Source organism: Passer montanus, unplaced genomic scaffold (assembly GCF_014805655.1).
Source record: "Passer montanus isolate IOZ18808 unplaced genomic scaffold, ASM1480565v1 scaffold19, whole genome shotgun sequence".
NCBI lineage: Eukaryota > Metazoa > Chordata > Aves > Passeriformes > Passeridae > Passer > Passer montanus.
In genome coordinates, this window is record NW_024366480.1 from 11,890,640 (window position 1) to 11,912,984 (window position 22,345).

Here is a 22,345-nt window from a genome sequence, read left to right on the forward strand (position 1 = left end):
TCATCGTTATTGGATAAATATGTCTCTCATTATGCAGAAAATTATTTTTGAAGTATGGAATCATTATTTTGTTACATAATTTCCAAATTGGGACCTTCGCAAAAATTTATAACAATCTTCAAGAATTACTGTAATTAAAGGAGAACTTTCTACAAAGAGAATTAATCAGATCAAAGAAGCATTTAAATGTAAATCATTAATCTGTTCATTACAGGAAATAGTTAGTGGCTATGTATAGTTCATTTAATTATACTTGGTTCAATTTTGTTTTCTCATTACATCACAATTTATTCGGAATTAATTTGCAATTTCTTGTCTAATGTGACTTCTGTTTGCTTAATATAGCAGATATTTTCACTAGCGTGTATTTATATATAAATAAAGGTTTATTAATGACTGCAGTGTTAATTAAGCTGTGGGCTCTGCTGTCAATTAGCTGTGAATTTTGTTGCTCTGTGGATGCAGCACAGAAAATCTGTGCTCTGAAAACGAGAGGTACAGTGTCAAGTTTTTGAATGTATGAATTTATACAGTAGATTGGGGCTGTCACTTGCTGCAGGGGACCAGGTGACACAGAAGACAACATGGTTTTGGTCCCATTATGGAAAAAAGTAAGTTATGTTCTCTAAGTCTATAGTGAGTAATTGGTAATGGAAATGGGAATCTCCCAAGCTGCAGTAGGTTGGTACCTGAAGGAAAGAAGGTCTAGATGTTGTGTCAGGTTTTAGGATGTAGGGGTTTTGCATAAGTGGTTTGCAGGTTTTGTAATCCTTATGTAATGTCTTTGTGTAGTGTGATGGTATGAAAAATTTATTTTCTGTAATTTGGTTACATTATATATAAAATCATTATAGAATGCCATGTTGATATTTTGAAGTTGTGTCTTAATACTTTGATAATATTTTAATATCTATACTCCCTTACCTGTCTTCAGCAGCACTAAAACACTGACATTTTAATATTTTACTGATATTTTTCTTTTACACTGCTGACAGTCCATACATTTTTAGCTTGAAATTTTAGTAGTAGATTAAAAGAAGCTGGGTTTGTGCTTCCCCTCTCCCCCCGTCCCTCCCTTTAATCAAAAGACTTAATTTTCATTCTGATTTTCATTCTGCAGCCAAATGTACTTTTGCCTTGGACTATCCAGTTATAGCAGCATCTGTGTTAAGTTTGGACTCAGCTAATCTCTTGGAATCTTTGAATACTGGATTGTAAGCCAAAGTGTAGCTATCCAAGAGCACATCTGGCTTGCATAGTATTACCTCATTTGTATAAGGTAGTGCTCCCAGATTCTCTTCATTGCCTTGTTTTCTGTTTGCTGGAAAGGGGAATTTGATACAGAGGTTGTGCTGGCAACAGAAAAAGTTTAAGGAACTTGAGTGTTTTCTTTCTTCCTGTGCTGAAATTCACATTAGAAGTCATGGTTTTGGTGCATAGCCAGTTATAGTAAATAGTCAAATAAGAATAATAAATTCTCAGCCAGCTGGGCGCTTGATAAATGTTTAGGCACTACCAGCTATTCTGTCAGGTTTGCTGCATACAAACAAAGGTAGAGTAATATTTGTGTTGGTAAATTTCTTAAGATTACTGTTATTTCTTTCAATAAGTGAAATTACCTCTTCCTAGGAGGATTGTTGTGCTACTTATAACAAATGAAATGCTGTCAGAGTTCATGTGGATAAGCAGCTGTTTGCTGAGGAAGGCAAAACGACTTATTGGTTTGCACTGAAAGAGGAATGTTGTTTCCTGCCTTGTAATTTAGGTATTTTCAACCTGTGCTAGATGGAAGGAGATAAATCTTAACAATACTTTCATCTGAGGAGTTCGTAAGAAATGGGATTTGCAATGTGTTTGCTTTGCTTCTATTTACACCTGTAAGAGAACAGTGTGGGAAGAATAGTATTTTGTTCTCAGTATTTGTTATTAAACATGCTGCATGCATGGGGAAATAAAGACATTTGGAAATGGGCAGCCCTGGGTTAATTAAATCCATCTGCTGTCTGACTAATGATAGTAATATTGTATCCAGGAAATCTCTTACGCTGAAAGATTTGATAAAGCACACAAAGTTTTCTAATAAAGCACTCTTAAAGCCAGCAAGAACTCATGGAACTGGAGAGAAAACCTGGAACTCCTAGAGAGTAACTCAGTATTGTAAGGCTGTGCTTCATGCAGGAATGTCCCAGAAGAATATAAGAACCTCATTTGTTGTTCCCTGAGATTCAAAATTATAACTAGCAGGAATGGTAAAACTTGTTTACATCTCATGCTACATGAAGTTGTGGTTTATGGGACCATTTTAAATGTCTGTTTCCATACTTGCAAACAGACAGGATACAAATGTTCCTTGGGAAGGAAGCTACACAGGTACAAAAATGAGCTTTCAGAGGCATGGTGATGGCAGCTGAAAGAAGACAGACTTTTGGTTAGTACTGGCTGGCAGTCTGATCCTATAGAGAGTAATACCTCTTTCTAAAGAGAAGTGCATGTCATACAGCAAGTATGATGGTTACTTTTTATTTGCACTGCTCTATATCACGAGGGGGGAAAATGTATTACAACTTACTTCATGCATTACTCTTTGTATTGGTCATAGGTGCTCTTTCACATTGTTTGAACAATTATTTTTGTAGCTGTAAGTTAAGTTTTGGTAACTTCCTAATTCATGGTTTCTGGTTAAGAAAACTGAACACATAGTTGGAGTTTACTTCAATAATTATTTGATTAATTTACATTTCATGTCCTCAAGCACTTGTACAAAACAGGGTGGGGCTGGGCAGCGGCAAACTTGAGACGTTTGTGGATACTTTTAAAGCAAAGAAAATAGAATGAGTGTCAGATGAAGAATAGTTTATTCCACGTTGATTTGACAGATGGGTAAAGCAAAACTCTGAGAGATTAACATTGTTGTTCAATTTAATGTTTAAAGCATACAAAAAAGAATGGCTTAGGAGAATTGAACATGGAGGATGGGTTTGAGTGATCTACATTGGAGGAACTTGTTTAGGCTTCCTTCGTAGCAAATTGAAGTCGCTCTAGTATGTGATTTATCACAGCTTAAAGCAGGAATTTAAAATAGGTCAGATGAATCCTTCTCTGAAATGTCTGTTTTTCTGCTCTGCATTTAAAGTGACCATCTCAGATATGGGACAGCTGGAGTTTGATTGAATGAACACCTTTCTCACTATCACATTTTAAGATCCAAGTTAATTGTTGCTTTTTGTAGATGCTAAGGACAATTTGTCAAATAACATGTTTCAAAGAATGTTTTTTTATACAGTTGTGCCAGTTTGAGTGTAGAAATTTGCAATGTGTTTCTAAACACGTCACATGTTAGTACCTTGAAAATGTGGCCTGAAGCATAAATCTGCCATGTATGCTTTTTAGTTCTGCTTCTCTGTCCTGCTGTTTTGGCTGGCAGGGGGTGGGATCAGGCACCCCCCTCCTCACACACAGTGCAGGAGCTGAGCACAGGCTGAATGCTGAATGCTGTGACTTGCTTTGCTCTGCAGAGACATGTATTCACTGGAGAGCTTAGCCTTGAAAGTGCAGAATACACAAGTGAGTTTGAAAATAGTAATTGGCCTCGTTTAAAACATTTTCTGTCAACCAATTTAGCTTATCAAACATTTAAGTAAAGAAAAAGAGAAAGGTTTGTACTTTCCTTATCTTCTATAATAAACTTGCTTATACTAGTAAGCATTGTAGTGTATACTAGGAGTTCATAGTGACTTCCTAGCAGGTGAATTAGCAGAGATATGTTTTGTGGAATCACCTATAATTACACAGTAGCCATGGTTACCAGGTTAAAGAAGTCATGTCCTGATGACTAACAGAAATAGATTGCAGCAGACTGGTTTGCCTTCAAGTTGCTTAGTAGCAAACGATTCAAGAATAAGTTTGTGAGGTCTGAGAACATATAAATAACAAACATCACAGCACACTCCCTTTGCTGAACTGAGTCTGCTTTTTCAAATCCTTATTTTGATAAAAGAATCACAGTATTTTTTTAGAAGTTGGGGTTTGTGAGTATTTAGTTTGAGAATTGGGTACCAACCACATATTTGCAACAAAACTGTTTCATTAAAGTAGCAAAATTTTGAATGAATATTGCTAATATTTTAATTTTGATTTTGTACGGGACAAAGTTAAGTAGAAACATAGACTTTTGATATTCAATGAAAGTTGTATTCCCTTCATTTGAAGTCTAACACTTAGAATGACTTAATGGAAGTCTTTATGGGTTTTTTTAGGTGCTCTAGCACTTAGAAAGAAATTACAGAAATGTAGATGAACTCAAGTGGGAAGGACAGAACTGGGTTTAAGGGCAAATGTGTGTTTGCAGTGTTGTTGGTGGACCCTTTTCAGATGTTTCTAGGACATATAGAATCATAAAATCATTTAGGTTGGAAAAGACCTCTAAGATCATCTAGTTCAACTATTAATATATTGCTTGGAAGCATCAAAAGTACTTGAGTACATTTCCAAAAGGGAGTGCAGATATTGAGGAGCTCATGTCCTCTTGATTTCAATGTAAAGGACAAAAGATTTAATGTTTCAAGTTTCCACATGGTTTAGAAACCCAAATTCCACTGGGTTTTGTTAGATTTAAGGCCCATTGGGTTACTCTCCCTCTATGAATTATGAACTATGTAGTCTGTATTTAACTTGCACCTAAGTCCTATATAGACGTCTGTGTTTTACTATGTAGAATAAGATTTTTTGGCAATATTTTTTCCCTAGAGAATGGATGCATTTAGACCTGGTCTTTTGCAGCAGGGAAGCTTTCCTAGGGATCCTGGTTGGGCCAGTGTGATAGGCACTTAAGTTTTAAAGACTGAGGATATTAGGATTAAAACCATCAGATCTTTTTTGTATAGCTTTTGTAGATTTTTGTAGATCTTTTTGGAAGCTTTCCTAGGGATCCTGGTTGGGCCAGTGTGATAGGCACTTAAGTTTTAAAGGCTGAGGATATTAACATTAAAACCATCTGATCTTTTTTGTATGCCTAGCTTACAAATTCACAGCCATGAGATTGTACTCAGCAGGTCTGCTCACCCTGTCTTGCAGAATAACCAACCATGACTACAGAATCGGGATCAGACTCCGAGTCCAAGGATAAAGAGCAGGATCAGGAGGAGAGCCCTGCGCAGGAAGGGGCGGCAGAGACCCAGCCGCAGGAGCAGCAGCCGCAGCAGCCGCAGCAGCCACAGCAGCCGAGTGAAGAACAGCAGACCGCGCTTGAGCAGTTCTCGGCTGTGGCAGCGCACAGCACGCCCGTGAGAAAGGAGCAGGTAAGGCAGCCCATGTACAGCGCTCGCTGCACGCAGCTGGCTGAGTGCCCACCTACTGCTGCCAAGAGATAACCAACCTGGCACGTGTGGGGTGCAAATATATGCTCAGATAGGCGTGGAAGGGTGTTTGATGGGATGCTGTAGGTCTGGGCTGGTTGGTCTTGCGCGTTTAAAGGAAAATAGTTCTCACGCAGAATGTTCTCAAATTCACGGCAGGCATTTCTGCCCCCAGTGCTTAAACAGGAGGGCAGTCTCATTAGCTAAGCAGGAAACATCTTCGACCTTGCGTTTGCATTAGATAGCAAACAGTGTCAGTTTTTATGAAGCTGAAAATGTTTTCAGAGTTCATTCCTTTTGACACCTGCTGAACACTGATTTCATGCTTGCTTGTCTGATGTGTGAGCCATGAAGAATCTGTGGTCCCTTAAGTTTCTCGTGGGTCTGAAATGACTGCATTATAATTACTTGAGCTATTCATGTAATAGGTTTCAGAAGAGCTATTGCGTGCTTTTCCATTTAGTTCATTGTTGCACTTATTAAATTTCCAGAAGCTGCTTTCTTCTTTCCGTTAATAATTTCCAGTCAATAGGATTAACAGGCATTTTTCTTCATGGGTAAGTGACACACAATTAATGAGGTACCTGCAAATCTCTTCCTTTAGCTTCGTAAGGTTATGACCCTCATCTGATTACATTTACCTTTGTAGAGTGGAATAAGCCAGTCTAGCTCCTCCTCTTCTCCATCCTTTTAAAAATTCTGGTTGTCTGAAGTGGGTTCCTGTTCTTTCACTTGGTTGGGATAGACAATGCTGTCAAAGCAATTTTGATCTCTCAAATAGATCAGAATTTTCCTGGAATTAGTTTGGGGAAAAGAAGCAAAGCTTCTCCAAAAGAGATAGGTGTTGAATAAACTGGTTATTGATTAAAAGTGTAATTCTATCAGTCTTAGGCATAAGTGCTATTATTTATATAGATGTTTTTCCTGACGTCTTCAGTAATCTTTCCACTTCAAGTTTCTTTTCACATTAAAAATGTAAAACAAATAAACAACAGCAACAGCAGCAACCCCCCCCCCACAAAAAAAAAAACTCTCCAAAATAACCACACACATAAAAAAAAGCCCACACTAATTTAGACACCAAACCTCTCCACGTGTGTTTAGAGGTGTGGAATGCTCTCATGTGCTGCATGATCCCTTTCTTTTCCAAAGATCACCAGTGAGCTGTTTTTTGTAGAAGGCAAGATAGAAGAACTGGGTTAGTGAAAGGGATATGTGACACCTTCCTGCTGAGATTACCAGACTGAATCCAAAAGTCCATGCTGTAAGCAGACTGCCAAGTCCTACTGCACTGATCAGCCGAGTGTATTTTGTAGTGCCTTAAATGTCTGTATCTCAGGAAAGGGACATTTAAATGCAGCACTAAGAGACAAAGCTGTTTGCAGTAGTGTCATTAAAAAGTCAGAAACTGGAGGATCTTATTCTCTCTCTTGCTGTCCATAATTGCAGTGAGAGAGTGGATTTTTGCTGTTACTTGTATGAGAGAACCTTGGGACAGGAGATTTAAGTTATCAGTCCATGACAGTAACTTTTCTTTGTCATCCTATGCACATAAAACCCCCCAACATTTTAATGTAGGTGAACAACCTTTTCATATTGAGGTTAACAGGTATTAGAAAAATGAGTCCTTCCTATCAGGTGTAATAATGCAACCTCACTTTCTGCCTGCCTTCCTGTCTCTTTGAAAAAGAAAAGGTGGCATCACACAAGGTCGGGCACCAAAGTTTCTGAGTAACTACCATAAGTAGATGGGATTAATGTGTTTTACAAGTGTGGCAATATCACTTCATACCCCTGCAAAGCTGAGGAGCTGCAAAGCATCCAAGATCTTTATTGTTGAATCCCATGGCTCCAGAAGCATCCTTTGAGAGGAGGTCCAGATTTAGAAGGGCTTGAACATACTGTGTCATACATGAGAGAGATTATGCTCAAAAAATACAAACCCGGAAGCAACTTGTGCTGCATTAGAATTTAGTCCACAGCACTTAAAAAATACTGCAAAAACAGAACACAGATATTACAAAAAAAATTTTTAAAACCCCAAAAAACAGTACAGAAATACCTTGGAGAAGAATTTATAAGAAAATGAATCTATCCTTGCAGAGTAAAAAATAATTCACTGTGTACATGGGTCTTTCACTGGCCTTTGTCTTTTTCCTGGGTTCCAAGATGTCAGGTTTCTTTAGGAAGAAGAGACTTAATACACTCTGAAAGTACCTCAATGCCTGAACGTGTCAGCATAGTTTGGGGGAATCTTCTCTAATAATTCTTGGCATGTTTTGTTCTCCAGAAAAATGAGAGGAAAACCTTTTGTATTATTTTAACCTAGACACATTCCCCTGATCTTAGTGTGGATGGGAACCTTAACAAACAAAATAACCTCAGTAATATTTTTTAATATTTATAAATAAGGAAAATGCTGCAGTAGTCTTGATATACTGACTGTCTTTATGAAGGAAAACAATGACTAGTCCATTGGGATCCACATAAATTGCTCTCAGGCTGAGTATGGTGCTAAGGTTTAAATGGATGGGGGGTGTCCTTGTTGTGGATTTTTTTCCTCAAGCAGCTTTTCTGTTTCCTTGAAAGAGATTAGTTCCATGCTGGGGTATTTTGTTGCTTGTTTTTTTTTGTTGGAGCAGAGGGCTAACCCTCACATGAGAAATGTAATGAGCCACTAGGTAAGAGTGCATTTTTCCCCATCACTGGAATTACTTTTTTTACCCACATGTATGGATGTGTACCTTTCCTGGCGGATCTCTTTTGACAAAACATACAGAAATCATCACAGCCCCTCTGCCCACCAGCAGCAGTGCAGCTCTGCACAGAGGCCCAAGCAGGAGGCATCTTCAGTGCTGTTTATTTCTCCTTGCACAAGGCTGGACTAATTGCCAGCTGGCTGCAGATGTGGTAGAAGGTTAGCTGGCCTCAAGCCTTGCTGTGAGCCCAGGGGGTCTCTCCCTCTTCATCGCAGCTGCTGTGAGTGTTAAATGCCCAGCAAACAGCTGATCCACTTCCATACACTGTGCCTTCATCTCCCACCAGTTTTCAGGGTATGTGAGGACCTTGACATCCATGTACAGAGCTGGTGTCCAGCTGCTGGAAGGAGGAATTCCTCTCGTGCTCGAGCTAGGTGGGGGAAGAGGTGGCTGGTGCCTTGCTGCTCCTGAGGAAGAACATTCATGGTCCAGGAGATGCAATAGATTTTGAAAGCAGCTCTTGCCTTTTTATCTTTAAAACCCCACTCTCTTCCAGTTTCCCTATCCAGGAATGTCCAGGAGGCCATTGCTGTGTCCTCCTTGCAAGGAGAGGAGGACTGTGAGGTCTTGCCTTTGTAATTTGCTGGGCTTTGGTGGGAGCTAGCACTGTAGGGATCACAGCCAGCTCCAAATTGTCCTTTGCCCCATTGTCAGAAGGCAGAGGAGAACCTTAAAGCTTGTTTTTGTAAAATCACTCAGGGACAGTACCCCGTGATTAGAAGTACAGTGTTGTTTCAGGTTATATGATGCAACATTGTTCTGGTCTCAAAGCAGCTTAAAGCCTTTGGATGGATTTGCTCCATTCTCATGAAGGTTTATTATATACAATGAATGGAAACAGACTTGCAGGATTAATTTACAATATATTTCCACTAATGCTTGTTGCTTATTACACTGAAGTAATTCAGAGCCAGAGCAGGTTGGGGTTTTTTTGCCTTGTAGTGAGATAACAGAAAGATGTTTTTATTTAACTTAAGCTTTAGCTGAGGTATTACTGCACTCCTGTTGAGGTTTTGTTTGGAGTCTACCAGGGATATAACTGATGAGAAGGGTAATGGCTGCAGCACAGTGCTGTTGCTAGGAAGGGTGAAATGCTGTAGAGCTGTTCTGGCTTTCATCTAGCACTGTGGAGAGGACTGGGGGCTGTTCTGCATCACGGGAAATTCAAATGGCCTTAACCTTAGATAAGCCTGAGCAAAAGCAGCCATGGTCATTTACTTCTTGCCCCTCTTCCCCGCCGTATATTTGTCTTCCAAATAGCACCTACTTGTCTCCAGCTTGAGAGGCTTACTGGGCAGCAGCAGAGGGCAAAACTCATCCTTTCATCCTGTCCATTTAGCCAGCTGGCTGCACATTAAAGTTGCTTGGCCCCTCACTTCTGTCATGTTTTCTTAACCCTTTGCTTGGGGGCTTGAGGAGACTTTCTCAGGGACAGTGAGTGTCAGCATCCCTTTATGAACTCCTGCTGTTCAGGGGGGATCCATGCCCTCATTCAGGGACTGTTTTCCCACTGCCAGCAAAATTAGTGCAAACTTGATAGCGTTTTTCTGTTCTGTATGACACCATGGAAACATGGTATTATTTAACAGGTACAGGACTTGAAAGTAATATCAAGAAAGTGTAGGAGTATCTGTCCATCAACAAAATTTACTGATTACTCAGTACTTCCAAAACACCAAAAAACAAGTGCAGGAAGCGCAAGTGGGATTTTATACCTGTGGAAAAAGTAGAAGCCTTAAAATATTTTCATGAAAGCCCCTCCTTCATGGGTATGCTGTACATGTTGGAGGGAGAAGGGAGGGCTGGAAGGAATATGGGAAATCTTTTCAGTCAAAGACTCTGTCCTGCATCAGGGACTTTCTTGTCCAAGCCCCCAAAAGAGGCTCACTTAAATGCTTGGGTGCAGCATGTACAGTGAATTGGAGGGCATGATTGGTTTATCTTATTTCAAAAGGTGTCTTTCTTTTCTCTTTATAGGCCACAGAAAAAGAACAGGAGTTTGCTGCTGCGAGTGCAAAACAGCTGGAATATCAGCAGCTAGAGGACGACAAGCTCTCTCAAAAATCTTCATCTAGCAAACTTTCCAAGTCTCCTCTAAAGATCGTCAAGAAACCGAAAAATATGCAATGCAAAGTGACGCTCCTGGATGGTTCGGAATATGCATGTGAAGTAGAGGTAAATGGCTTTTTGTCATTTTTTTTTTCATCCTGTCAGGAGATAAATGGTGAAAATTGTATTTCTAATTTAAGAAAAAGGATGAATGGCATGATATTTCACCAGTGCCAAGCACAGAGATACTTTCATTGTTTTCTCTGGACGTTGTTGAAGATGGTGCCCAGATTTGAGCTAGGTGAGGGATTCTGAGCATTCTCTGAAACAGCCAGAGACTGTGGATTAATTTTCTGTTGGCACAAGCCATAGCAGAATGCAGAAAACAAAGTATGGCAACAAAGCCCATAAACAAATAAGGATTTGAGCTCACTGGGCTTTTCTTTTCCTTGGTACTTTACTGAGTTGGGTCTTCCATTGAGTCACTGTCCATACAGAAATTCTGACTATTGTGAGATTACTGCGGGCATGAGAGACACCCTGGGCAAGTGGGGAAAATGTCAAGCATGAATAGCAGTGAGAATGGAGAGTTTTTTGTGCTTTTCCATGATGTCTGTGAATCATAACTGTGTCTGAATGTTACTGGCAAAAAGATGCTGTGATTTTTCTGTACGGAAGCTTGCCTTCCCTGCTGGGACTCTGAGAGGAACCTACTTTTGGGAGGCATGATCTTCACTGTCACTTAAAAGCCAGTCTGTGCCTGTGGGCAGACCCATGCTAAGAGGATGCCTTCAACTCCAGAAGGCCCCAGAAAAGCAAAAAGTGAGCACATTTAGCATCTCAGTGTAAGTGTGAGAAAATTCAGCATCTCAGGGTGGACCCTTTCCCCATTCAGTCATTGTCATCAAGGTGACTTTTGGGCAGTGGACCAGCCTGTCCTGTTTTATGTCAGAAGGTCATGCACACAAGACAAGGTTGAGCCCGACCAAGCAGCACTGCAGAGGAAGGATGAGTCTTGGAGGACCTGGCTAAGCCAGCCATCCTTTGGGTAACTGCGAGTTCATGGAGAAGAAAAGCCATCTGGGGAGAACAGGAGAGTATAAAGGAAGAGATTAAATAGTCTGCAGGCTTGAAAGGAAAATCCACAGGAGCATGGAGAAGGAGAAAGGATGGAGAAAAGGAGTACCTGACTGGGAGCCAAATCTTTAGCATCTTTACAGGCACGTTGCACACAGCCCACTTGTCCTTCAGCTGCTCTCATTTTAGGTGCTTTGGAGAGTGGCAGGTGAGGAAAAACATTATTGGTTTTTAGTTAACCCTGGCATTACAGTTTGGGTCAAATGTTGTCATGCTAGGAAGCTGCAAACAGAAGCTGGTATTTTACTACTCAGCTGTCCATGTGGCTGAGTATCTTTTCATTTCACTGGCCAAGTCCCATGTTGTTTCCTTCAGCCTAGGACTAGCTATGTGGACACATCCCTTGTGACCATTAAGTGGTCATTTCTTGACCTACAGTCTCAGTTTTGTCACTCAGGGATAGTGGGAGCCATTAAGCTGGAGGAGTGACTCATACTGGCTTTGATGGAAAGAGTCATCTCATTTCAGCTTTTGCCACTTGCTTGTAAAATGTGAGTCACTTTTTGGAATACAATCAAGCAAATCTTACCAAATAAGATTTCTATGGAAATCTTGTCTAGCAGGCTGAGGTTTATCGGAATCTAAGATGGAGCAGAAAGGGAGATTTGTTATGTTAGATTTCTACGTATGCAAAAAAATGCTGTGAATAATAAATACTTTTTATAGGAAGTTTCACTCTTTCACTAAACTTGAGTTCTCTTGAAGCGTAAAAATGCTGGCATATGGAAGCCATCCTGTTTTATTGCTTGTCAAATTTCTCCCTCTGCTTTGCAAGTTCTGAATAGCTCTTGAATGATGTCCAATATAAGTTTTGTATGAATTTTTTCTACTTACACTGCTGAAATATTTTCAAGTTGTATTGACTGTCATCAGTAATCATTTTATCTGCTTCTAAGATGATCATGCTTCCCAGGCAGAATGTAATATTGATGAGAAGAGAGCTCCTAAAAGCATGACTTTTCAAATGAGGAAGCTGTAAGGCTATGATGATGAGTAGACCATGGGGTACATTGAAACAAAGTTAGTTAGGAGGAACAAGTATTTCAGATTTAATGAGGGCAGCTGGAGTGGTGGTACACCTTACATGCCTTAAACAGTGTGATTCAGACTTTGCATCCTTCCTAGGTAGTATTATCAGTATGTGGTATGTCTTGATGATACAACTGCAGGTGCTTCTGTGGCACAGCCCACTCTAGCCCATGGGAATTCTTGGTAGATCCAAAGGAAGTCCACTTCCTACATGCATAAAGCTTAGCTACAGCAAAAGGATGCTGAGTCCAGCCAAGACAAATGATGTGACTTTCACTGTGCTTTTTCTCCAGAGGAGTATAAAAGTATTCACAAAGGGAGTTAGTAGAGCAGGGAAACTGAGGGTCTGTCTCCGGAGACATCTCAGGAAATTGTGTAGGAGGCTGAAGTTCTACAGATGTTTTGGGTAATAAAGTTCTGTGTCAGTTACACAGAAACTCAATGCTGCAGCATGAGAAACTATCATATTTCAGAAAAAAATGCTATCATATTTTAAGGATCACCTTCAAGTGAAATCACTGTGTCAATTTAAATGGGAGGAAAATGTATATATGCACAAGCATCCATCCATATATATATTCTTGTCTGTCAGCAGCTCACAAAGCCATGAGGTTTTACAGAATCACAGAATATTATGAGTTGGAAGGGACCCAAAAGGATCATTAAGTCCAACTCCTAAGTGGATGGCCAATACAGGGATTGAACCCAACCCCTCAGTTTATTATCACCATGCTGTAAGCAAGTGAGCTAATCTCAGTTCTTTCTTATATAAATATAAAGTATACTAAGGCACGCAACAAATTATGGAGGTCAGTAAATTTCCCAAGACTAATTCTTTAAAAGAAAAGGGGGAGGGACAGACAACATGGCAGTCAGATATTTAATACTTCCATTCCTTTTGTTCAACCCACATAACTGCATCTTTCAGAGTGGACAATGACCCAAGGTAGGGATGTGACAATTTTAGATGTGAGTCAGAAATGTCATCCTCTGTTGTCAGCTCCTTTCTTTCTGCTCCATGTGTATCATGCTTCTACCTACTGAAGGCTACAAAGCAATGTAATCTGGAAGGACCAGAAACTTAGAAACCTAATTTTGAGCTAGAATAATAGCTCTGTCAGTGAATCTTGATTTGGATGCAGGCCAGGTATTTATCTCTCCAGAATTGCATTCCCTAGTCTGGGAGTTGGGGATCATTATAGAATCCATCAGTTACTCTATAAAGTGCTTTGCAAATGACAGATGCTTTTTATGTATGTTAAATATTAATGTAATTTAAAGGAGCTTATTGCTCTCCAGTAGAGCGCAACCTGCAGCTTATCAATTATGTGTTCATCCCGCTAATGACCTGGCAGCCGACGTGGCACGTACTCACAGATTGAGACACTTCTGAGGCAAGTTTGGTTAATCCATTATGCCCTTGCTGTCCTTTGTTTCAGAAGCCCCTCTTTCTTATTCCATATTTAATGCTGAGCATTTTCACTGTCTGCTGCTATATCTTTCAATCTCTCTCACATTCAGTGCTTTACATTTGTGACACTGGGGGTTTTTTCATGTTGTATGAGATGTATGAGGGAAAGTGTAGTGGAGCTAACTTCAAAGCTGAGGTTAACAGGGGGTCATCTAATGTTGTCTCCATTCAGTGAAAGGATCTTAAGCAAATGCCAGGTAAAAGCTTTCCCTTGAGGCCCTGCAGTGTTACTGCCTGTGTGCTCTATCTGTCCTGACCCAGAAAGTCTTTCATGCAGTAACACATTACAAGCCAAAACCAGGTTAAGGAGGTAACCCAACCTGTTCATTCATCCTCCTCCAAAACCATACACCACCAGTGTTACCATCTGTACCCCCAGTGCTGCTCTTGTCCAGAAGCCTGCAGATGGTAGTGGCAGCCTTATTTCAGAGCAGGGTTTCCTTTCCAAGGTGGAATGGCCACCTGATGGTGCTTCCCCTCCCCAGGGAAAGCTGTTGACTTTTGGAAAAGAGGTATTTGTACATTGACATTGTCCCCAGTCTGCCAAGACAAACAGCCTCAGGGCAGCTGTTTGTTTCTCCCATGTCATGAAGAACCTGGAGATTTCCGAGGGGCGCTGGATCACAGGAGTCGATGCAGTCCATTCAGAAGGACAAAGCGTGGTGGTTTCCACCTAGATCTTCACCCCTGCTGGCAGTGGTTCTCCTTGGGCTGTTCATTGTGCTCTCCCAACCAGCATCATGCTCAGAATGCTGATTGTCAAAGTGTCCAAGGCCAGAGCTGTGGCCAAAACTGCACTTCAAATTGTCACTTTTAAGCAAGCTAGACTTATGCTTTGCATTCATTGGTTTGAAGAGCTAAGGAGAAAGCAAGATCCAAGACTGCAAATTAATTTCAGATAACCTAAAAAAGGCAATGAACACAATAGTTCAAGGTTTTCCTAAGATTCAAGAAAACAAGAAAAAATAACTTATTTCTGGGTTTCTTCAGCTTTAAGTAGGAGTTTTCAGATGCTGTAGTACAGTTATGTTTCTTCCAGGATTTATTTCCCTTCTTGTCCATATCTTCCCCATCTCAATTTTCTGTTATCTAGACCACTGCATTTTAATTAAAAGATGCAAGTGGAACAAGCTGTCATGCTCTCCATTACACATAGCCTAATTTAAAGTGTCTTCCTAAAACAAGTTGGAATTTGTCTTTGTTGCTGCTCTAAATATATACATGCTGTCACTCACAATGTGAGGGCAGAAAGCTGTAACATAATCTGTCTAAATAAATGGTAAAATAATTAGATTTCATTTTGAAAGGCTCAGCTGTCTGAGGCCATTGGTAATTTATACTCTTTCGTCATTCCTGTACCACTCAGACTTTCTTATCATGCAGGCCACCAGTGAATGAAAACAAATGTTTCCATGGCAGCCTGTCTGTGGCATCTCTGCAGCCCTACATCAAACAGCAAGTTTGACGTAGGATCCAGATAAGCTGCACAGCACATGGAGAAACAACATCTCAGAAAGTATTACTGTTAACCCCACTTCTGTGTGAGTGAGGGTCAGCTGAGGTAGGGAGGGACTGGTAAAAATACACTGTACATGGATACTTTTAACTCCAGTTTTCTCAGTCATGCTGCCACTGCAACTTGGGCAGTGGATTTGGTGTCCCATGCTGTAGCCACTTGTACACCTTTGTAATGAACTTCTGGTGACTTCTTCCCTGGTGGAGACCCCACTTTCTTAATGAATTTCCCCACATCCTCAGGTGACATCAGAGTAGCATGCTTGAGTTTAAATAGCAAGAAGTTTTCTTTTCATACATTTGAAACCAGGACTTGTAACATGGACCAAAGCAGATTGGAGTGAACTGTGTCCTTTCTGCCCTGCACAAGTATGGGCTGATAATCCTTTTTGAAGACAAAATGGACATGAAATAAATGGATTCTTGAATAGTTGAAGCTTTTAGTATTACTTTCTCATTTTCCTGTTAAAAATGTGAATACATGATGCTTCCTTAAAAAATAAGTCATTGAAGGTTGTCTTAGGACAGATTAGAAGTGTTGAGAACAAGCAGAATTATTTCTGCACTGCCACCTCTGCCAGCAATGAAAGAGAGCAGTGGCTGCCTGTGCTGCTTTTCCTGACCTGCAAGACTCCCTCAGGAGGAAAGATCCTCCTGTGTTTCTGGGTGATAGAGGGGGAATGCATGGCCCTGTGGTTCCCCTCCCCACACAGTCCCAGCTAATCCTTCCCTGGGAGTTTCTGTGTGTGGACCTGCAAGCTGCTTTTGCACGGGGAGTTTTAATAACATCAAATTTCTCCTCGATTTTGAGGTAGGTTTGAAGGTCAGGAAGGAAACCTTGTAATAAGATGCACTCTGCATTCTGAAGGATACAGTTTCGGTTACCCCCTGCACATCTTAATTGTTTAATGAATTCCACACAGTCTCTTGCAAATGGCTTCACATGTGAAACTGATTACTGAATGCAAGAGGACTTTTTTAAATAAGTGTTTTCCTTTTGACCTACTCATTGCTTACACTTCACTTAATTTAATATGAAGACCTTTGTTTTGGGTTTTGTTTCTTCCCCAGGATATGTTTCAGTAAAAGTGGCTGGGTTGAGAGGCATCATTGCTGTTACACAGCATGTTTTCTGTCCCCAGACTCTCTAATTAGGGCTGACTTGGATTAGCCAGGGGATTCACTTAAGATCTATGTTACCTGACACATGTCAGTAGGAGTCTGAGTATTGCCTGAATATGTTTCAGCTGAATAAAGTTAATAAACAGTTCTTCTGACTTGCTTTTTCCAAATACTGTAGGCCTCTTTTTATGAGTTAAAATAGTTGTCAATTGAAGAAGCATAATGATCTGGAAATCAGCACCAATGTCATAATGATCTCATAATGATCAACTGTGAGACTGAGAAGAGAAAGGGTTTTTTTCTTCAGTTTGGTAATTAAAACAAAAATAAAAGTGTTCAGGCTCCCTTTTAGTGATTATGATTATTATTCTTATTCCTATTTCACTGAAGCTAAAGAAATCTAAATCAAAACAAGGCAGGTTGAGCTAAGCCTTTGGAAATGCCACAAGGCTGAGGGAGTGGATCTGGAGCATTTATGCTTTGCCAGGGCAGTCTCAGGTCCCCCACAGCTTCTTGTGGCTGGGAATGCCTGGGCTGTATGGTATTCAGGGGGAAGGTCTCTTGTAACCTTGGCAGGGAGACACCTAAACAATTAGACAGATATTTTCTCCAGTTCATATGCAAGTATTTTAGAGACTGAAGGAGGAGCCAAGAATTAAAACTAAATCACTCTTTTATGTGTACCAAGTGGACAGCAGTTGGGGCCTTAAATTACACATTTTGGCACAGCAGAGGACATGGCCACAATCAAATGCCAGAAGCTTAAAAGAAAAAAAAATTGTACACATTTTCTCCAGATCTACATTTTCTGCATCTAATCCTCTTAACTACTGCCTTTTGTTAATAGTTTCTGAAAATTATTTGTGCACTGAAATGTTGAGTTTATCAGGCAAAAAATACTCATTTTGATACCTTGGAGGTGCCAGCCATTTTTCATAACATTGAAAACTATTGTGAGCGGTCCACCTACATTGACAAATACTTTCAGCTGCTCTGAAACTGCATATTTTGGGGATAAATGACTAGCTGAAAACTTTCTACTGAAATAGTGCCTCTGGTTCCCTCCCTTTGGGGAACCAGTTGGACACAAGCCAGGCAACAGGAGCTTGTTCTCCATCTGGCAAAGTTTTTAAAAACTAGGTTTGATCATGCACACTCAAACTGAGGTACTGCAAGGTTCATTGCTGGTTGATCTGTTTGCAAGAGCCCAGGAGAGGATGATCTTCCACCTGCCTTTCACTCCAGATTGAGAGATGTCTGTTGGCTCCAGGGGTCCTGTCCTTGTCACCATTTTTGCTGATGGCCTCACCAGGGTAAGACTGCATCAGTCACTTCATGTTTGTCTTCTCCAGGCTTATTGCCTGCTTATTGCCTGGGGCCTTATGGCCTTGGCCCCAGAGAGCCTTCAGCTTCTTACAGGAGTGCCTTGTGCAGCCAGCACACAACCTCTGCATGTATTTTTTAACGACTGCTGGAATATAAATCAAAAAGAGTGGATGACAGGCTTTGTCTTTTTCCCTTTTCCAAATGGACACTCAAAGTCTTCTGCTGTCTCTGTACAACGTGTACATTCCTCTACCTTGTGCCCAACCAACACAGAATTTGCTGATTTTCATGTCACTGCCCAGTCACACTTCTGCCAAGCCTCCCTGCATTTTGTCATGTTTCCTGCTCTGTTTCTGTGTCAATGAAGTGCCTGCTGCTTGTTCCAGTCCCAATTGAGCTGTCTAAATTCATCAACTCTGTTTCTAGTTGCTCCAATTTATAGGTGCTGTCCCCATGTTTACACTTAGAGTTGCCATTTCCAGACCCAAACTAAGTAGATCTTCAGTTTATTGTCATCCTCTAAATATATTACTATGTCAAAGAAAATCTTAATGCTTCATATGGGTGATTTTTTTTTTCTAGCTGAGCCCATGCACCCATGCAGCACTGGGCTGCTTTTATGTTTTCTCATCCTTGTCTGGTGATACAATGAACAGAATATCAGAGACAGAACTGGGTGGTGAAATATCTGCTTGCAAAGCAAAGTGTTGATAGGCAGCAAGGTCTGTCTCTCATGGTTTATCTCACTCTGGCAGAAATGGTTTTGATCTGAAGTGGATAAAGCTTGGATGTAGCTTGAGAGCAAGATATGTTAGTTTTCATGAAAACCCCAGCATTGATGGTGCAATACCTTCTAAGGTATCCCAAATCTAAAAGCCTGATCATCCTGCTCCCTCTTCTGCCTCAAGAGCATCTTTCTCTGCAATGTATTTTTTTTTTCACTCTAGGCTGGCAATGTAGGTCAGAGAGAGCTCTGTGGCTTTTAAATTCATATGGCAAGATTACTCTGTAAATCGGACTATGTTGACAGTAGAGCTTTTTCAGCTGAAAATAAACAAACTGTTTATGGGGTTTTTTTGTTGATATATGCCAAGGACTATTTATATCTCAGGTAGTGATTGGTTCCCCTTGCTATGCTGGTACTAGGCTTGTGCACAGTTAGTTAGCACGTGAGATGAGGAGAGATGAGTGTTTGCTGAGTTTATCGAAGTATAGGTAGACTAAGAAAAATATTTATAGCCGCCACTGGAAAGCTTCAGCTGCTGCATGAATCTCAAGAGACCCGCCTGAGTTACTGCAGAGTGTCTTGCAGGAGGTGGTAGGGCAATCAGGAGGCATTAAGCCAATGGATCAGCTGCATGTCTAGCTAAAATCCAGGCCCAAAGAGTGTGCTCTCAGGAAAGCTGAGTGGGGGGGTTTACTTTCTCTGCTGAAAGGCCTTCATAAATGGAATACTGTTTATTATTTTATGTCATGATATAGCAAATGTGTAAAGCTAATAAATGTGCTGAGAACAGAACTTCTAATTGAGAAATTGTGTCCACTGTTTTTGTATTCATTTATGGGAGGGTAGTGCTCATGAGCTGGTAGCAGACCTCAGTTTATGCAGTATGCATTCTGTTGATGCACTTGGGAGGCATTTGATAATCATCACATTTGACAGGTATTTCTGCAGCCATTGTGCACGTGCAGACATGGCTCTCACACTTCCACATCCAAAAACATGCTCCAGAGTGTTTATTTTTTATTGAGTGCCCCCAGCATGTTGCATTGTCATGAACAGAGTGCTCACTATTTTCCCAAGGATGCAAACTGTGCGGAGCAGCCATCAGGACGCTTAGAGCTTGTGTGGTGCCAGTGCTGGTGTGATCTCTGCTGCTGATGTAGAAGGCAAAAACCCTAATTTGGTTTGATGCCAGAATCGGGACTAGGTCACCAATCTTCTTACTGGGATTTAGCAGTCCTCTGGGTTTTTTTAGATTAGTGCTGGCTGTTTAGGATTGCCAGCTCAAATGGCATTAAAGAAGGTTGCCCCTGATAAAAACTATGTCATATTATACAATGTCATTGACATTTGCTGCAGGTGTCTAATTGTAACATAGGCAGTGTTACGTATTTGTCTGTTGATCTAAAGCTTCATTAGCGGTCGACAGAAAAGGTTATTTTCAGGAATGGTAATACATTTCAATATGATGTATTACAATAAATATCAATAAGATGCTAAATTATAGTACTACCCCCATGGGGGAAAAAAAGACAGTGATCAGTCATCACTGATGTATGTTAAAATACCTTCTCAACTACTCTGTTTCCTTATGTGGCATTCATTTATATGTGCAGAGCAGTATAAGATAGTGTTCTAAATTGAAAGACAGAGACAGATATGCAAAATATTATTGCAGGTTTTATTTCAAACTATTACTCTATATCAGTCACCTACTGGGATGTTTTATAAAGGCTCACACATAAAGAAGTTAATAAAGAAATGGAACAGTTGGAGAGCTTACATTGATATGCAGCTTTCAGGAAAAGGATTTCTGTACATGATATACCTTCATAAAGAAAAAAGTATTTTTAATATAGCTTTTATTCATAAAAATATGTTTGCAATTGCCTAATTATTAGTTCCCCCCACCTTTGGCTAAATATACTATTAAGTAGATATTATCTGGAGTTTTGACTTGGGACATTGCCAAATACAGTTTACAACTGAAGTATGGAAAACTTTTGAGAACCAAAAACTGAATATATTTTGCTTTGAATGTTTTCTTTTCTTGGAGTGTATCTTTTTTCCCTTTGCATCCTGAAAGGCTGGCAAAAATATCTTGTTCAATATCTCTACTCTTGCTGGCCAACTGCTCACAAACTGGATGAGAGGGTTCTGTCCATCCTAGGGATACATTTATGAACATTTATTATTAACGATTATGTGTTCTATTTTGAACATTTATGTCTCCTCCTCATCCAGGGGAGGGCGACAAAGATTCTCAGAGGGCTGGAGCACCTCTCCTGTAAAGAGAGGACTGAGAGGGTTGGGGTTGTTCAGCCTGGAAAAAAATCCATGGAAACCTTATTGTGGCCTTCCAGTAGTTAAAGGTGGCTGCAGAAAAGAGGGAAAGAGATGTTTTACTCAGAGAGATAGTGATAGGACAAAGGGGAACTGTTTTAAACTAGAAGAGGGAGTATTGAGATTGTATGTTGAGAGGAAATTCTTTACTGTGAGGGTGCTGAGACATTGTTTGCCCAGAGTACTTGTGGATTCCGCATCCCTGGAAGTGTTCAAGGCCAGGTTGGATGGGACTTTGAGTAATCTGGTTTAGTGGAAGTTGTCCCTGCTTATGGTAGGGGGGTGGAACTAGATGATCTTTAAGGGTACTTCCAACCCAAGCCATTGGTTTATAATAGTTTGCATATGCAAATTTTTTTCTGCAAGCCAAGTAGTTGGAATAAAAAGTAAATATGAGCTCATTTCCTTTATTGTTTAAGCTTTTATTTGTTGGTGTGTGTGGAAGAAGGGAGTAGGGCATTTGTTCTTTGCTTTGTCAATGTATATACTACCTTTGTCTTTGGTGTACGGTGTTGCACTGCTAACTTTGGCAAAGGTTTTTCTCCCTAGGAGAAATAATCTGAAAGTCTTTTGTGGAATGCCTAGAACATGACTTGCAACACACTGAACTTTCAGATGAATTAACTGTTATTGGTTATTCTGGAACTGCCAGTGCCATTTTCAGCAAGCACGGCAGGGGATTTAGAGACCAAAATTCCAGTGGTTAAGTCATGTTATGCTTCCAGATGCTTTTATCCTACACATTACACATGTGACATTTACTTCAGTAAACCAGAGTAAAACTTGCTGATTTTCAGCCAGTTAAGACTCCAGGAAGATTCTCTATCCTGTTTTTCTTTCTGGATTCTCCTCACTTAGCTTCCTGCTGGGAACTTCAGTTGAGAAACGAGAGATTTGAAGAAATTCAGAGGTTGTTTTCTCTCCTGTCACCTTTCTGCTTCATTTTCTTTTCCCTGTGGAGAGAAGCTGTGGAGAAGCATAAACAGGAAAAGAGTAAATCCTTTGAAAATGCAAATTTCAAATGTGTAGCAGTGAAATGAAGTTAAACTTCCTTGGAATGATTTTTTCCACTTATCTTCCTGGAGAAAAAATGCTATTTCTTTCTGCTGGCTTCAATCAAGACATGTTCAAAAAACATGTCCTCCATGTCTGGAAATTTTCTGGCCTAAAGTGCAATGATCAGCTTCTAGAATTTCTCAGTTCAGCTCATTGGTTCTTGAACAGCTCAAATGTTTTTCAGGAAAAAAAACATGGGGAATGTCATGGTATGTTGATTATTATTTCATTCACAGATAAAAATGTTCTCCTTACCAGAATGACTGTGTGAGTTTAGTGCTACCAGCTTACAAGCACTACTCTTCAATAAATAAATATAGAATAAGGGGACACAATTTCTCAATTAGATGTTCTGATTCAATTTCTGTAGATGGAGAAGCAAGATGATGTGGCCACAAGCTTCTTTACATTTGGAACTACAGTGAACATCCACTTACAAATTCACATCTGTTTGTATGCA

At 40.3% G+C, this 22,345-nt stretch overlaps 1 protein-coding gene across 18 annotated transcripts in view; it reads left to right on the top strand.

Annotated features, from left to right (window-relative positions):
* The window catches only part of EPB41L3 (erythrocyte membrane protein band 4.1 like 3), a 143,846-nt gene that overhangs the window by 74,331 nt on the left and 47,170 nt on the right, over positions 1 to 22,345 (top strand). For 17 of the 18 annotated variants that reach the window (XM_039706048.1, XM_039706050.1, XM_039706051.1 and 14 more), the window contains exons 2-3: positions 5,074 to 5,297; positions 10,091 to 10,288. In XM_039706048.1, the coding sequence (XP_039561982.1) occupies positions 5,085 to 5,297; positions 10,091 to 10,288 (411 nt within the window). In that variant the 5' untranslated portion in view covers positions 5,074 to 5,084. The remainder of the gene's footprint in view (positions 1 to 5,073; positions 5,298 to 10,090; positions 10,289 to 22,345) is intronic. The other variant, XM_039706047.1, reaches the window with a different exon arrangement.